Below are 16,222 nucleotides of genomic sequence, written 5' to 3'. Positions count from 1 at the left end.
ACCTACATATTAAAGGCTCTGTTCCCATTATAGAACTACTAAAATGCAGTGGAAACTTGGACAGGTGGGACCTAGCTGGAGGGCTTCAGCTTATTATGGGTATGTAGTTAGAGTTTTCTCCAGTCCCGCTTAGACCTGCAGCCACTCAGACCCAAATAAACACACAGACACTTATATTATTTAAACTGTTTGGCATAATGGCTCAGGCTTCTTGCTATCTAGTTCTTATATCTTAAATTAACCCATTTCTATTAATCTATAAGTTGCCACATGGCTTGTGGCTTACTGGTACTTTACATCTTGTTTTTCATGGCAGCAGTGGCTGGCAGCGTCTCCTGACTCAGCCTTCTACCTCCCAGAATTCTCTCTCCTTACCTGCCTACACTATACTTCCTGCCTGTCTGTGGGGCGTTTACCCACCAACCCCACAGCTCCCCAGTTTTCTTGAGTGTGAGCAGCAGGAAATATTAGATAGAAGGATTTATTGTGGAGATAAACAGATAGGAAATAAAGGATAGCTTCAAGAGGGCCTGGAACCTATTCCAACGGGCCCTGACTGTCTCTGCCCCAAGGTTTTTATAGAGACGCCAAGGGGTGGAGCAAAAGACCTCCTCCCCCAGCACAGCCAAGTGCAGACCATCCCAGACACCTGCACTCAGGCCCGTGGTCCTAATCATCCTCTATGCGGACCTGCTGGGTAAAGCCATGAGGAACCCGAGAACAGGCTCCCACACCTGTCTACTGGCCAATCAGCGTTTTATTTATCAATCAATCAGAGCAACACATTCACAGCATGCCCGTGAAGATGAATATGGGATCATAGCCCTTTGCTCCCTTTCTCCTTTCAAGTCCCAGCCATGAGGTAAATAGCTTTGTTCTACCACACTCCTGTCATGATGTACTGCTCCCCAAAGCAACAGAGCTGACTGGTCATGGGTGGAAGGCTCTACAACTGTGAGCTAAGATAAACTATTTTCCTTTGTAAGGTGAGTATCTTAGGCATTGCTCCAGCGATGCAGAGCAGACAAATACTTTACCCAGGTCTGTCTCAATCTAGGGGGACCAGAAAAGTCCCATCTTTTTTGAGGCCTACTCACTATTCACCCGGGGGCCAGCTAAGCCAAAGGTATGCCCAGACCCCATTTCCTCATCCCAAGCACTGAACCTCTGCCCCAAAGTAAGGAAGGGCTAGCTCAGGATAGCAGAGCATGACCTCTGAGAAGTCAGTGTCCTGGCCCCAAGTAATGCTAGGTCTAATCCAGTGCAGGAAGCACCCCTGTGCCCCGAACTGTTGTAACACTCCATCACAACCTCATTTTAAATGGTTGTTATGCCTCATTTACAGCCATGGAACTCATGAGCCAGAGCTGACAAGTAATACTGATGGAATGTTGCTTGGAGACCTGACAGTCATGTTGCTTGCTGCCTGGTTACACAGGGACCAGGCTAAGGGAGCACGGCTGTCGGCAGTGCCATGGAGAGCATCCAGGATGAGGAGGGAAGGCTTCCACCTAGTGGTCACCTTCACCCCCCAACTCCCAATGTGCCCTGACCACCCCTGTGGGAGGCACTGGCATGGAACTTACCCAACTTTCTGAGGCACTTCAACATTCAGGAGCCTCTCCAGGTAACTGTGACCTGAAGGAGAAATGGAAACAAAAATAAAAGATGCCATCGGAAACCAGTCAGGAACCAGGCCAAGAAGTCCAGGAAGTTCTGACAAGGACATGATCCCTGCTTCTTTCATAGACACACACACAGGCCTCACTGTGCCCCGGGTCTCACCCTCATTCATCCTCACACAACCTCAATGCAGCTATTAGCTTTATGTTGCTTGCCTAGCAGGCACACCTCTACCTCTTTACTAGGCTAGGAGCATCTTGGAAAGAGGGATGTCTGCCATAACACTGGGCTCCAACATAAGCAGCTTATTCACTCAACAAATATTCATCAAGTGCTTACTATGGATTGGTCTTTGAGCCAGGGGCTGGAGGCTCAATGCAATGGTAGTGAAAACCAACAAGGCCACTGTCTGGTCTTCCTACCAGCATCAGATGATCTTATACAGTAAATTAGGGTACATGCAACAACCAAGTCAAGGATGCTGAAGCCTAGATGAGGAGACCTGAACTGAAGACCAAAGGGGAGGAAGAGGGAGAGGAAGACAGTGGTTTTCAAAGTGTATTCTCCAACTTCTGGAAATACTTGAGACCCTTTTGGGTGATCCACAGGTCTTAACTATTTTCACTGCTGTACTAAAGTGTGACTTTTCCTTCTTACTATATTAATATTAGTCTGAACAGCACCAAAGCAACAGAGTCAAGGAGAAAAGGCTGAAGCTTAGCACCCATCAAGGTTTCAGCACCAAACTCTATCATCCTATCACACACAGTAAAGCAATGCCCAGTTTCAATGAGGAATGTCGTTGGAGAAGTATTAATTACAGGCATGATGGTTCATAGCTTATCCCAGCACGATGCTGGGACAGAGGGATTGCACAAGTTCAAAGTTAGCCTGAGCTTTATAGTAAATTCTAGGCCTATCTAGACTACAGAGTGGGATGGTGTCAATGATCTAGGAAGAAGGAAAAACACTTGCCAAGACCACAAAGTGAAAAAAGGGCTTTGGGGGGCTTAGAAAAAGGCCAGTTCCTGGGTCAGGAAAGACAGACCAGAGCTAAGGAGACAAGGTGCCCTGGCCTAAGAAAAACAGGGAAGACAGGCTACAAACCGGAGCAACAAACTGGCGGGGCTCAGGGAGAACTCAGCAGTAACAAGAAGCAGGAATTTTCCCTTCTGGGCTATGGGATCCAGGCTGGGGGCCAGGAGGGAGCAGCAACAATATGAGACGGGCAGCTATAGACGCTACCTTAAGGGGTCTATGGCCAGAAGATCTGCTCCCTCTGTTGTAGGAATTTAAGTCACTGATTGGGGGGCACACATTAGAATGAACAGCTGTTTTCTAGAAGTACCTTGACCTTGAAGAATCCTTGTGGAAAACAGTGATTGTTTTCCATGATTTGTAGAACTGTTTTGCTGAAGGGGCCATTGCAGCCATCCCACGACTTTGGTCACCTGAGGCTCTCGTATTATTGTGTATTGCAAACGATATATAATAACGGATTAGAGTCATGGGGGCATGTGATGCTCTCCTTTAGTAAAACATGTAAATTAGATTAGAGATCTTGGTATGAGGAAATACTTTGTATAACAATCAATAAATATGCCTTTGTACGGTTGTTCAGGAGTTCAGTCCATCAGAGAGGCTGGACCTTCCTGATGCCACATATGCTTTAAAATTTCATCTTGGAGTGTCTCTTTCTTCAACTGACTCATGCTACACAGTGCGCCCTGACACCCTCCTCTGCCCTGCCTCTCTCTCCTGACTCCAAGCTCCTTGACTGCGGGAGGAGAGAGGTAAAAAGGCCAGAAGATCAGAAGACACCCAAGTGAACACATAACTATTCCACAGCACAAAGACTTTTTGGAATGTTAAGTACCCCCTGCATGTCAGAACAGGCCCAGTGTCAAAGTGGCCTGGCCTACGGAAAAGAACTAGCCATGAAGCCTGAATGACAAACCTGACCTATACAGCTGGTGTTTCTAGAAACCCCACAGCAGTGACCCTTGTCCCCATCGCCTATTAATGCCGGAAAGCTTCCTCCTGGGGAATGCACACCAGACCAGGAGGACAAGAGGCTTCAGGTCCTCTGTGCACCACCACTAGATTCCAGAGGCTCCCGAACCACCCTTTCCTGCCAGTCTCCTTTTCTGGCCTCATTCCTTCCCACTCCCCTACTGCAGGTGTGTCAAAAGCTGCCTTAGGGAGAACCCAAACCACATGCCACCTGAGTTACCCACCCAGGTCCACCTTAGAGCCTGACATCAGAAAAGCACCAGGACACCTCTGCCTTGCCCTTTCTCATCCCTTGAGTTTCAGTAACACAGTCCAGGGTTAACTTGTCTAAATGAGTTACTAACCATGTACCATATCCAAGCACTAAGATTAGTTCTCCAGCTACATTCAAGGCAAATGTCATTACCATTTCAGACAGGAAACTGAGGTTAAGAGAAGAGGTATACCCAAGGTCACCTGGGAGCTGAGTGAGTCCACATTCTAGTCCCTGCCTCTTCCCCACCATCCCTCTATCTCAAGAAGGAAGATGACTGTTGGGTTGGGATTAGACAGGCTTGCTCACAAACAACCCAGAAGCCCATCCATGAGCAGGGAAGGCTGTAGGGAAGAGCAATAGGCAATGCTTATTGAACCTCTGAGTTCAAGGCCAGCCTGGTCTACAGTGCGAGCTACAGGTTTATTGTTATGAAGCACCACTAATTTGAAGTAGAAATGGGAAAGGAAAGGACGCCCATGCACAGCGTCACCCATGCATGTGCAGATTCCAGCAAGTCTACCACTACTGGTCATCTACAGATGTGGTGGAGCTGAGAAACCACTGCGAAGTTTGAAAAGGAGGCTGCTGAGATAGGAAGCAGCCCTTTCAAATACACCTGAGTCTTGGTCTTGGGGAAACTAATGGTGTCACTATTGACATCTTCCTATGGAAATTACCAGCAAACATTATGTGACTGTCACTGAAGACCCAGGACACAGAGATGTGATCAAAAAACATCAGTGCAGACATTATCTCAGGATGGCTGTGCTGTCCTGATTGTTGCTGCTAGTGCTGGTGAACCTGAAGCTGGTATCTCCCAGAATGGGCAGACCTGTGAGGATGCCCTTTTGGTTTACACACTGGGTGTGAGACAGCTAATTGTTGGTGCCAACAAAATGGATTCCATTAAGCCACCCTACAGCAAGAAGAGATATGAGGAAATTAAGGAAGTCAGGACATCCATTAAGAAAATTGGCTACAATCCTGACACAGTAGCATTTATACCAATTTCTGGTTGGAATGCCTGCAAAATGCTGGAGCCAGGTGTTAATATGTCTCGATTCAAGGGATAAAAAGTCACCCATAAAGATGTCAGTGTCTTTGAAACCACACTGCTGGAAGCTTTAAATTGTATCCTACCACCAACTCGCCCAACTGACAAGAGTTTGCAACAGCCCTTCCACACTGTCTATAAAATTGGTGGATTGATATACATATACATTAACTATTCCACTGTAAAAACTGAAATCATGAAATCTGCAGGCAAATGGATGGAACCAGAAAAGATTACATTGAGTGAGGTGACTCAGACCCAGAAAGACAAATGTCTCATGTACTCTCACTGTGGTTCCTAACTCCAAATCTTCAGATTTGAGTACATAACCTGGAGTAACTGCAGAAACTAGGAGGGTAAAAAGGGATTGTGGGGGAAGGGTAAAAAAGGAAATAGCAGGGTAAACAGGATTCAAATGGGGAGATGGGAAGGAACAGGAGTGGGGCTTTAATTTAGAGAGGGAGCTGGGCATGGTGGCACACACCTTTAATCCCAGCACTTGGGAGGAGGACCTCTGAGTTCAAGGCCAGCCTGGTCTACAGTGAGAGTTCCAGGACTGCCAGGGCTACAAAGAAACCCTGTCTCAAAAAAAAAAGAGGGAGGTGTCTATGAGATTCTCCCCATTTCCTCCTACCCTTCCCATAGCTCCAGGCTCATCTAGCCCGATAGACCCCTCCCCAGGACCAATTTCAGGCCTGAAGAAATCTAAGTACCACCTGTGACACCCACCCCACCCCAGGCCTCCTGAATCCAAAATGGACAATGTGCCAAATCTTGTGCTGCACACGGTCCAGATTGTCTCTCTAGGCTGCAGAGCCTAGAGCTGGGCCAGAGAGAACCTTCCAAGGTGTGATGTCCTCACCTGCCTGACAAACCCCAGCTCCCTCAGCACCTGCTTTCCTGGACAGAATGCAAGAGGGCTCAAGTCCCAGTTTCTGGACTCTACAGCTTGTGTACCTCAGTTTCCTCTTCGATTAAAAGGTATAAACCCTGAGGAGCCAAAACCACTGCTGCAGACAGATTTCCTTCCACAAATCTTACAAGAGCCAGCTAGACTTATGTCCCATTTACTATAAAGCTTGGCCTGTCCTCTACTCTGGGTCTTGCAGGAGGCTGATAGGCTCCTACCCTTCAAACTCTTACCACAAGCCCCACCCACTCAGACAGCCAACCCTGCCTGCTTTCCTCTATGGCTCATAAGATCTAGCCTCCCCAGAGCAATGGCCCTCTGGGCTTGGATCTGATCATAATGAAAGGGGTCACCGCGTACCAGCCCACATGCTCTATGTGGCACATCTCCACAGCAGTCTCATCATTTGGAGTTACATACAGGAACAGTGAATTTAAGTCCATCACTCCAAAACAGCAAAAAGGGATATACTGACTCTGGGGAAAAGGACCATGGGAATACTGGGGCTAACATTCTAGGCCTATTTCCTCATCTATGAACGAACTGAACTAAATCTGTCACCCAGTAGTGGCAGTCACTAGCTATGTGTGGCCATTTAAATCTACACTGAAGAAAGTGCAATGACAATTAAATGTCAGGGCTAGTGAGATGACTCAGAAGTAAAGGCACCCGTTACTGAGCCTATCGACCTGAGTTCAATCATCAGAACCAACACAGCGGAAGGAGAGAACTGACTCCTACAAGTTGTCCTGACTCACACACACACACACACACACACACACACACACACACACACACACACACACACACAGCAAGGTGTGTGCATGTGGACACACATACTATTAAAGAGAAAAACAAACAAACAAACCTTAAAATCAGCTCACTGGTGGTACACACTTACAATCCTCACACTGGGGGCAGAGGCAGGAGGACTTTGAGTCCAAAGCCAGCCTGAGCTACATAGCAAGAGCCTATCTCAAAAAAACAAGGGCTAGGGAACACTGCCCAGTAGTAGAGAACTTGCCTCGCTCAGGGGCATAAAATCAGCTTCTCCATCAGACTAGACATTTTCAACAGCCAGACATGGCTTGACAGACTCCATGCAGAGTTCACATGAGAAGCATATCACAAAGGGTCAATGGAAAGTTCTCTCAGAAACACCCCCACCGAGCCACCCACCGCACCATCACCCCACACTTGCCCCACACTCACAGATGATGCGAGCAGAGGCCTCTGGCTCCTTGTCAGCCTTCCTGGCAAGCCTTCTGCTTGACCTACGATTAGCATTTTCTTGTTTGGTCACCAAACAGTACTTTGTGGCTAGTGGCACTTGGGGATCCTGGGAAATCAGGCTTCGTCGCACTGACCGAACATTCCCAAGAGGGCTCTTGGCTGTGGTGGGCAAGATGTTATTTGGTAGGAGAGGAGAAAGCACCCTCTCCTGCCATGGAGAGTCTGGAGAGCCAGGAGAGTCCTGCAGGCCCCGGGAGGCCTGAGCAATCTTGAGCTTGGAAACAGAACGTCCTGCCCGAACCCCTCTGTTCTTGGGGCTCTGGGGGGTAGCCTTGAGGGAGCTCACTGTGACAGATTCCAGCTTCCCAGCCTCTGACTCCTTGGGTGTTGATTCCTCCTCCGATGTCAGAATGCCTTGGGAAGCTGGCGGTGTGGCTGGAGCTGGGACTGAAGATGGAGGAAGGCCACCTTTGAGCTGGACGAGGTGCAGCTCTACACTCAGTTGCTCTCTGGTGCTTACCTCCACCACGGCTTTCTTGACCACTGTGGGAGACTCGGCAGTGGGAGAGGAAGCAGCTGATGCCACAGAGGCTGCCACCGCTGCAGCTGCAGCCCGAGTTATCCGACGCAACACAGGGGAGCCATTCTCCCCAACAAGAGTAGCCGGCTTCTCCACCTTGTCCTTGCTGCGGAGGCAGCGGGTGCCTAACTGGCTGCTCCGAGACTTCCTGCGGGATAACCTGTTGTGGCAGCAGAACAGAAGCTGAGACAGCCTAATAGGGCAGGGGTATCCCAAAAATAAAATTAGAGTACATCCATCTCCCTAGTAGCCACCAGCTTCAATGAAGTATGAGCAAAGGGTCTGAAGGCAAAACCTGGAGGTTCCAATGTAGACTCTATCATCTCTAGCCATGAGACCCCAGTTCTTCCTCTCTGAGCCTCAGTCTCCCCAATTGTAAATGGATGACAATGAGTTCCATTACTCGTAGAACTGCCAGGAAGATTAAAGCCACAGGAACTTCTGTGATCACACTGTGCTACAAACTTCTGTGATCACACTGTGCTACAAACTTCTGTGATCACACTGTGCTACAAACTTCTGTGATCACACTGTGCTACAAACTTCTGTGATCACACTGTGCTACAAACTTCTGTGATCACACTGTGCTACAAACTTCTGTGATCACACTGTGCTACAAACTTCTGTGATCACACTGTGCTACAAACTTCTGTGATCACACTGTGCTACAAACTTCTGTGATCACACTGTGCTACAAACTTCTGTGATCACACTGTGCTACAAACTTCTGTGATCACACTGTGGTACAAACTTATGGGATCACACTGTGCTACAAACTTCTGTGATCACACTGTGCTACAAACTTCTGTGATCACACTGTGCTACAAACTTCTGTGATCACACTGTGCTACAAACTTATGGGATCACACTGTGCTACAAACTTCTGTGATCACACTGTGCTACAAACTTCTGTGATCACACTGTGCTACAAACTTCTGTGATCACACTGTGCTACAAACTTCTGTGATCACACTGTGCTACAAACTTCTGTGATCACACTGTGCTACAAACTTCTGTGATCACACTGTGCTACAAACTTCTGTGATCACACTGTGCTACAAACTTCTGTGATCACACTGTGCTACAAACTTCTGGGATCACACTGTGCTACAAACTTCTGTGATCACACTGTGCTACAAACTTCTGGGATCACACTGTGCTACAAACTTCTGTGATCACACTGTGCTACAAACTTCTGTGATCACACTGTGCTACAAACTTCTGGGATCACACTGTGCTAAGCACCTTCTACAAACTCCACTCACTCTCTCAATCCGCAAGCCTGAGATGATGGCCCTAGGAGGCAGGCACCATTATTCCACTTTGGAAGAGAAGAAAACAGAGAGATGGAAATTCATTCCAACGACATACAGCTGCTGAGGCATGAAACTGGTTGACATACATACCAGGGCTGCCTGATTAGAATGACCAGCATCTTTACCTGAGTACTGCAGTCACCACCATTCCTGCAAGGAATTGTAACAAACCCAACAACAGAGAAGTTGGGAACCAACAACCTGGGCCACACCTCTGGTGCCTCTCCCCTCCTCCAAACTTCAACTCAAACTCCATCTCCACCTTTGCCACCAATGTACAGAAGTTCACACCTGTACTCTGAACTGGATTAACACTTCATTTTACCCATGGCATCTCAACTGGGAGTGTCAGCGTGGGGTACTAACTACCACTGCCTTTCAGCTGTTGTTCCTATCAGCACATCCAGGAGCAAACTTTCCCCAAAAGTCTCCAGAGACCACCTCTAGTGCAGCAGCCTACCCAGCCTTTCCTACCTTTTCCTCATGGGATCTCTGTTTTCATCCTGAATGTTAGACACCCGTCTCTTCTTCCGACGGTTCTTCTGAGAGGGAGTTTTGGGCATCAGCTCCGGCTCGTTGCTGAATTCTCTGTTAAGGACAAGGAGGGTGAACTTGAGGCTTCCTGGGAACTGCTGAGCTGCCCCTTCTCTCACTAGATGACATTCTACCCCCTTCTTGGCAATGACAAGTCAAGCTAGAGAGACCATCACCAGGAAAGCTCTCCAAAGCTATGTGAAGTCACCAGCTGGACACTCAGAGCTTCCTCCTGGACATATGGCAGGGCAGCAAGTTCCAAGACAAGTTATCCCAGGCCACACACTCCAAGACACAGCTAACTACAGTGAGCCAGGAGAAGGGCTCAATTGTCTCTTCCCCTGCCCACGGCACTAGGTTGGCCCCAGCACATGAGGCACTTAGGAAGGAACCCTGACAGGCTATTTGTCTGACCTAGCAGGACAACGAGCTCCCTCTCCACCACCACCCCAGCATGCCCCGTCTTTACCTGACAAACATGCGCTCAGCCTCCTCCTCAATCTCCTTGAGCCACATCAAGTCCTTATTGTCCATGTTGCAGACAAAATCCAGAAGTTTCTGGTCACATAGATCCAACAGGTGAATGGGCCCTGGGGCTGTGGTCCCCATGGTGGCACTGTCTGGTGAAGGTAGAGACAAAAAGCATAAGGATTCAAGGCTAGGAACCAGGACCTTTTCCAGGGAAAGTCTACCAGACCCAAAAATCAAACAGAATACTCTGTGCCTAAACCCGTGCATCTCCCAATACAGAGCCTCTTGCCATTGCAGAATTCCAAACGCCAACCCAATGGCCTCATCTCATGAAAAGAAGTGATGTTACACTAACCCCACTCTCTTGACAACACAACACAGAGCATGACTGTCTCTATAGGCCCACACTTTAATTCTGATATAAACTTTACAAATGGTCTTTTGGATCAAGGGGAAACCCCCACCCCCACCTCCACACTGTCTCTTTACCCAAATACAGAACTGTTTACTTTCTTGTGGGCTTTCCTCCCACTTCTCATGGATGGGGACTAAGACATGGCCATCCTGTGTTGACCCCAGATACCAGACCATCAAGACATCAAATCCAACTGCCTCTTTAAAATGACAGTGGAGGGCTAGCAGGACAACTCAGCAGATTAAGGCACTTATCACCATGCCTGATGACCTGAGTTCAATCCCTGGGACCCACATGGTAGGAGAAATAACTCCTACAAGATGCCCTCTGGCCTCTACATAAGTTATGCCACATCTGCACGGTTGTGTAACAGTGTCCTCCCAGATTGAACCATTCCATCTGCAAGGAGGCTCCTTAAAAAGGAAAGTCAACTGCCAGTGGCCACGTCAGAGGAGCAGCAGGTGGCAACTGAAGTCCAAGGTATCAGCCCACCAGGAGCAAACTCTCTGATGGGTGAATCTTGGTCAGGCAAGGCCCCGACACCACGGATCCTGGAATGTCTTTTGCTTCTGCTGTGTCTTTACATGCTTGCTGCTGCCATCTTTCTCTGGTATCTGGCATAGTGTGATTGGGTGTGGGGAGATCCCCACTGCCTGTAATGTAGTGTGTTTATCTCATGGAAATATCCTGTTATACTGGGTATTTTTACCTGTAGATTATTATGAAGATGGTTTCTTCCTAAGCTGTCCTATCTAATTGATAATAATGTTAGTTTATACAGAGTTTTGATGAATAAAAATAAATACAAGGAAGTGTTATACAGCTAGAACACATGAGTTTCTATTGAGGGGCTTTATAGACTGTGGCTTAGGTTAATGATTAAGAAAACAACTGAGTCCCAGTAGTCCAGGTAGCTTAAATTCTTATAACCTTAATGTTGGGAGATGTGTTCACAGGTTTTGGAGTGCAACACAGCTGAAACAAAACTTTGAAAATAACTGAAACTAAGATGTTTTATCAAATAGATTTGAAATGAAAAACCCAAGAAGACAATCTAAAGTTTTAGAAAGGCACATACTTGAATGTGGAACTCTTTAAGGTCAGGGAACAAGAACAAAGCAGCCCAATTATTACTAGCTGATGCACTTTTCTTGCTAGGATTGGTTGGTGACCAAAGGTGATGTTTAATTCCTTGTACCCATTTTTGCCCTCAATCTCCTGACATAAAAAGCTATTGATGAGTGGGTACGTACTCTAAAGATTTAAAGTAGAGCTGACTGATTCTTTTTCATATATAAAAGTTTAGGTTTGTGATTCCTTTAAGATTCCTTATAAGATTATCTTTCAAAATTAAGTAATAAATTAATTTGCCTTTTCTTTGTAACTGCAAAATGCAGCCTGCCAGTAAAAGACCTGACTAAGAATATTTTGCTTGCCCATATGATTGATCTATAACAAGTTGCTTGGGTATGAATGCACATGGGTTCTTGGGATAATTTGTTTTTCACTGGTAATACATAAAATGTTTAATCATGTAAGGGATATGGAAAACATGCTGTTTTTACTGTTTGTTGTGTATTCATTATAATCATTCACTTGAAAAACCACATTGTAGTTTTTATATTGCCTGAAAGATTTTGCTAGGGTATATAAGCTGTAAGGGAAAGAATAGAGAGAGTTAGAGAGAGTTAAAATGGGCTAGAAGGAAAACATCAAGAATGAGAGTTAGAAGGAACTAGAAGGGAAACATCAAGAATAAGAGAAGGAAATCACCAGGAAAATGAAGAATAGAGAATGCAAAGAATAAAGAAAAGGTCTGAAGGAAACCATCAAGGGTGTGTAAGTGTCTTTTTCCCTAACCCCCTCAGATAGAAAAGCCTAGTACGTGCACCTGTGGACTTCCCTTTGAGCCCTGAGCTATCTGGAGGCTGGTTCCCCCAAAGCAATGATAGTCAATAACTCAAAATAGCTCCAGGAAGTGCCTGAAACTGACCAAATTCACTAGGCCTCTCCTTTCCAGACTAAACAATAAAAGCTGAGAGTTCCTCTCAGACAAGCAGAGCTGAGCTGCAAGAAGCAGAAACCAGCCAAGCTTCCTGGATGAGGTTTAGACTGACTGAGTCACTTGGAAAGGACTCTAACCTGTTGAGCTGGCTTCAGACTGTGTGGTGTACTGCAGGTTTCCCAGTTTTTGAGAGCTGTCACCCATGCTGGGGTGGGCCTTGGTGATGAGGCTATCTTTGAGTCATTTCTGCTCCTGTAAATAACCCCAATAAAACTCACTGGGTCACCAAGTTAGACTTTGGTGGTATCCGTCTTTGGTGGTCTGCTGTGGGTTCCCTACCTAGGGTAAACCCTGGGGTGTTGCATGTCCCCAGGTAAAGTTTTGTCACACAACATGCACACAGACACACAAACAAGTAAATAGAGAGTAGAGCTGAGAATGGTGGTGAATGCTAAGAAATGAGGGGTCCACAGACATGCTCTCCAAAGAAACCCCACAAGCCCCTCCCTAGAGTTAAAATGCCCTGTAAAGAGATGAGAGAGTGTGGGCTGAGTGAATAAGCAAAGTGTTGTTCTCAGGAAAACAAACTGTCTATACATACCAGGCTAGATTTCTGATCTCCCTGACCCTTCTGAAACTTAATGGCACAATATGCTGCAGCCTCGCGAGTTTTCCTTTAAAGATCTTGGGTTTGATTTGTGGGGTACACTACCCCTTTGTTCTTCAAACAAGTTCTGCCTCCTAGGAACTCTGTCTCCTGTTTTGTATAGCTTTTTCACTTAGCTCCTAGATCCTCAGGGAGGGCCAGACCTCCAACCCAAGCCAAGATCACACACACAGATTCCAGTTATGTGCACAGCAAATGAGTGAGTAGTGTGTGTGCCTACTGCTGCTCTCAACCTACTAAGCACTGCTCTCCGAGGGCAAGCTGTTAGTCCTGCTCATCAACAAGAAAGTGTGTAGCCCTCCAGATGTCTGGCACTTGTGGAATGAATTAGCCATCCATCAACTAATCCTGAAGCTTCCCTTACCATCACCATCGCACACAGGGACACTCAGTGAGTAACTCACTAGGCACGGGTTAGGACAGGCCAATCCACACCCAAAGCCCCTGAGCTAACTGCCAAGGGCAGCACTAACTAGGGCAAAAACAAAAAGCATTAACTGTGCAGCCAGTTAATCATGATTATGGCCTTTCCATTGCCACCCCTGAGTCTCCCCATCCCTCTGCACTAGCCCTGGAAAAGTCCTAGACTTCAGTTCAAGGTCAGCAAAGAGAAAGCTGTTCAAGGACACCAAAGATTTTCGGAGGAGCTACAGAAAGCAACAAGTGGGTAACTTTATGAAGCATTTGTTCAAACTGCCAACTTGAGCGACAGCTTCTCTCACCAAGTCCCAAAACACACTTCTTCCATGGGGAAATGTGCTTTCTAGCAAGCCCTCGCTCAAAGTTAGAAGAGGTGGCCATGAGAAAGGAGAAGTGTAACAAGAATCAGACTCCTGAGAAACTTCACCTTCATTCAGCCCATGAAAGAACCAGAGCACCCAAATCCCACCAAGGGAGAAGGGAGGTCCACTTGCTTTCCATAAAAACTTCTTCTGTACCATTCATCAGACTAGCGCCTCCACTACATTCTCTTCTAAGGGTGCAGGAAGTGAACGAAGCACCTCTCTCCACACACCTCCAAGCATGAAGATCGATCACTATAGTTGCTCTCTCATTCAGAGTCCTACTTCGGGACAGGGACCCTCTCATTTCCTTCTTGCCACATATTCCAGGATACCCATGCACAAATAAAGTGACAAGTCTAAGTCAAAGTCACCCAGTAAATCGGGAGGCGGAGCCTGGATTTAAACAGCTCTTGACCACTAGCTACAGGCCTCCTGGACACTACCTACAAGCTTAGAACGGCACAGTCCTGACCCTGGGCCGCAGGAGGCTGGATGGAACTGCGCTGCTGACAAGAGACTACGCTTGTGGGGATGACAAAATAAATAAGAGGCAGGATCGGCCTCCGGACCTGGGACAGTTTAAAAATGCTGCTCAGCTGGGGTGTGAGAAGCTGAGCAGCCGTTACGGTGTGGAGACTCAGATCCCGGTCCACAGAGCAGCCTAGGCTGCGCAGTAGGTGTTAGGCGCCGCGTGGGGGAGGGGACAGATCATTCTCAGATCCCAGGGAGTAGATGCACGGGAGTGGAGGTCACCTCCAAGCCCAGCACCATTTGACCCCACATCTACAGGAAACAAGGACGAGGGTGAGGGGTCTGGGCAGAGAAGCAGACAAGACCAGATGCCGAACACCGCGACCCCGCCACGCCGGCCGCTTGCACTCACTCACCGGGCGGCGCCGCGTCTGCCCTGAATACTCCGATTCCAGACCACGGCCTCCGCAGATAAGGCTCGCCACAAAGCCCGACCCTCTGGACTCTGGGTCTTCAGGGCTCGCCGCAGCCAGACGACCAACCGGGCGGTGAGCGCGGGCGAATTTTCAAAACTGTGGCTAGCCAATTCCCCCCAAGTTTGTCTGGGCGGTTACAAAACTCCGAACCAATCATGTAACAGGTTACACAAGTCCGGTTATCTGTTGGCTGTCAGTACTGTCAATCTGTGGGACTAAGAGGCGGGAGAAAGAACGTAGACGCTTTTAACACGCCCCAACTTCCGGAAGCCACGGCACGCAAAGAAATGAGGAAGTGGTTTCTTGGTCGTGTAAGCGAGTGAAGCTCGGAACCACAAGTCCCAGCGTGCATTGCGAAGACGGGCTTGGTTATGGCCGGTCGCCGATTTAAGTTCGGGCCAGCCACTTCGCTGGTCTCAAATCCAGAATTCTGCTTTCGGAATCACAGCTTTGTGACCTCTATTTTTGAGAAGTAAAAAGAAAAATAAAAAGAAACGCATTGCAGATCTCACAAGAGTGTTTCCTTAGAGCAGCATTGTTACCCGGAAGTATTTGTTAAATACACTCCAGGTTGGACAGCCACGCCCAACAGAATTCTCTAGCCACATACATCAGTAAAGTATGAGTTCAGGGTTGTTTTTTCACCACCTGTGAAAGAAAACACTTAAGCCTCCAAGATACTTACACCTCCACTTTCTTTATAGAATCATTCTCAGTAGCCAAAAGGTGGTAGAAACTATGAATGTCCATGAACAGATGAAGAAGGGTTTTGTTTGTTTTTTGAAAATTGTTTTTCCTTCTATTGAAAATAGATTTTTTTTCCTCATGTGATATATCCTGATTACATTTTCCCTTCTCTCCATTCCTCCCTCTCCCTCTCAACCTCCCCTTCCAATAAGAGACACTCCTTTTCTTCTTCTTTTTTTTTTCTTTCTTTTTTTTGGTTTTTCAAGACAGGGTTTCTCTGTGTAGCTTTGCGCCTGGAACTCGCTTTGGAGACCAGGCTAGCCTCGAACTCACAGAGATCTGCCTGCCTCTGCCTCCCGAGTGCTGGGATTAAAGGCGTGCACCACCACTGCCCAGCTGAGACACTCCTTTTCTGTCTCTCATTAGAAGGCAAACAGGCGGGGCTAGAGAGATGGCTCAGAAGTTAAGAGTACTGACTGCTCTTCCAGTGGTCCTGAGTTCAGTTCCCAGCAACCACATGGTGGCTAACAACCAACTATAATGAGATCTGGTGCTTTCTTCTGGCCTGTATGCATACATGCAGGCAGAACACTGTACATATTAATAAGTAAATACATAAATAAATAAATCCTTAAAAAAAAGAAAACAAGCCGGTAGGTGGTGGCTCACGCCTTTAATCCCAGCCAGGCGGATCTCTGTGAGTTCCAGGCCAGCCTGGTCTACAGA

The 16,222-nt window shown here is 47.3% G+C and overlaps 1 protein-coding gene and 1 pseudogene across 1 annotated transcript in view; one reads left to right on the top strand and one right to left on the bottom strand.

Annotated features, from left to right (window-relative positions):
• Incenp (inner centromere protein) overlaps positions 1 to 14,928 on the bottom strand; it is a 30,270-nt gene extending 15,342 nt beyond the window's left edge. Inside the window, exons 1-5 of the mRNA XM_052763107.1 lie at positions 14,750 to 14,928; positions 9,989 to 10,139; positions 9,460 to 9,573; positions 7,069 to 7,829; positions 1,587 to 1,638 (exon numbers count right to left, since the gene is read on the bottom strand). Coding sequence (XP_052619067.1) covers positions 1,587 to 1,638; positions 7,069 to 7,829; positions 9,460 to 9,573; positions 9,989 to 10,128 — 1,067 coding nt within the window. The 5' untranslated portion in view covers positions 10,129 to 10,139; positions 14,750 to 14,928. The remainder of the gene's footprint in view (positions 1 to 1,586; positions 1,639 to 7,068; positions 7,830 to 9,459; positions 9,574 to 9,988; positions 10,140 to 14,749) is intronic.
• On the top strand, positions 4,348 to 5,267 carry LOC128094546 (elongation factor 1-alpha 1-like; annotated as a pseudogene).
• Positions 14,929 to 16,222: the final 1,294 nt, after the last annotated feature.

The sequence above is a fragment of the Peromyscus californicus genome, unplaced genomic scaffold, assembly GCF_007827085.1.
Source record: "Peromyscus californicus insignis strain IS unplaced genomic scaffold, ASM782708v3 Scaffold_4__1_contigs__length_199733344, whole genome shotgun sequence".
Classification (NCBI taxonomy): Eukaryota; Metazoa; Chordata; class Mammalia; order Rodentia; family Cricetidae; genus Peromyscus; species Peromyscus californicus.
The sequence above is the reverse complement of the archived record's forward strand: the minus strand, read 5'-3'. Positions and strand labels throughout refer to the sequence as shown.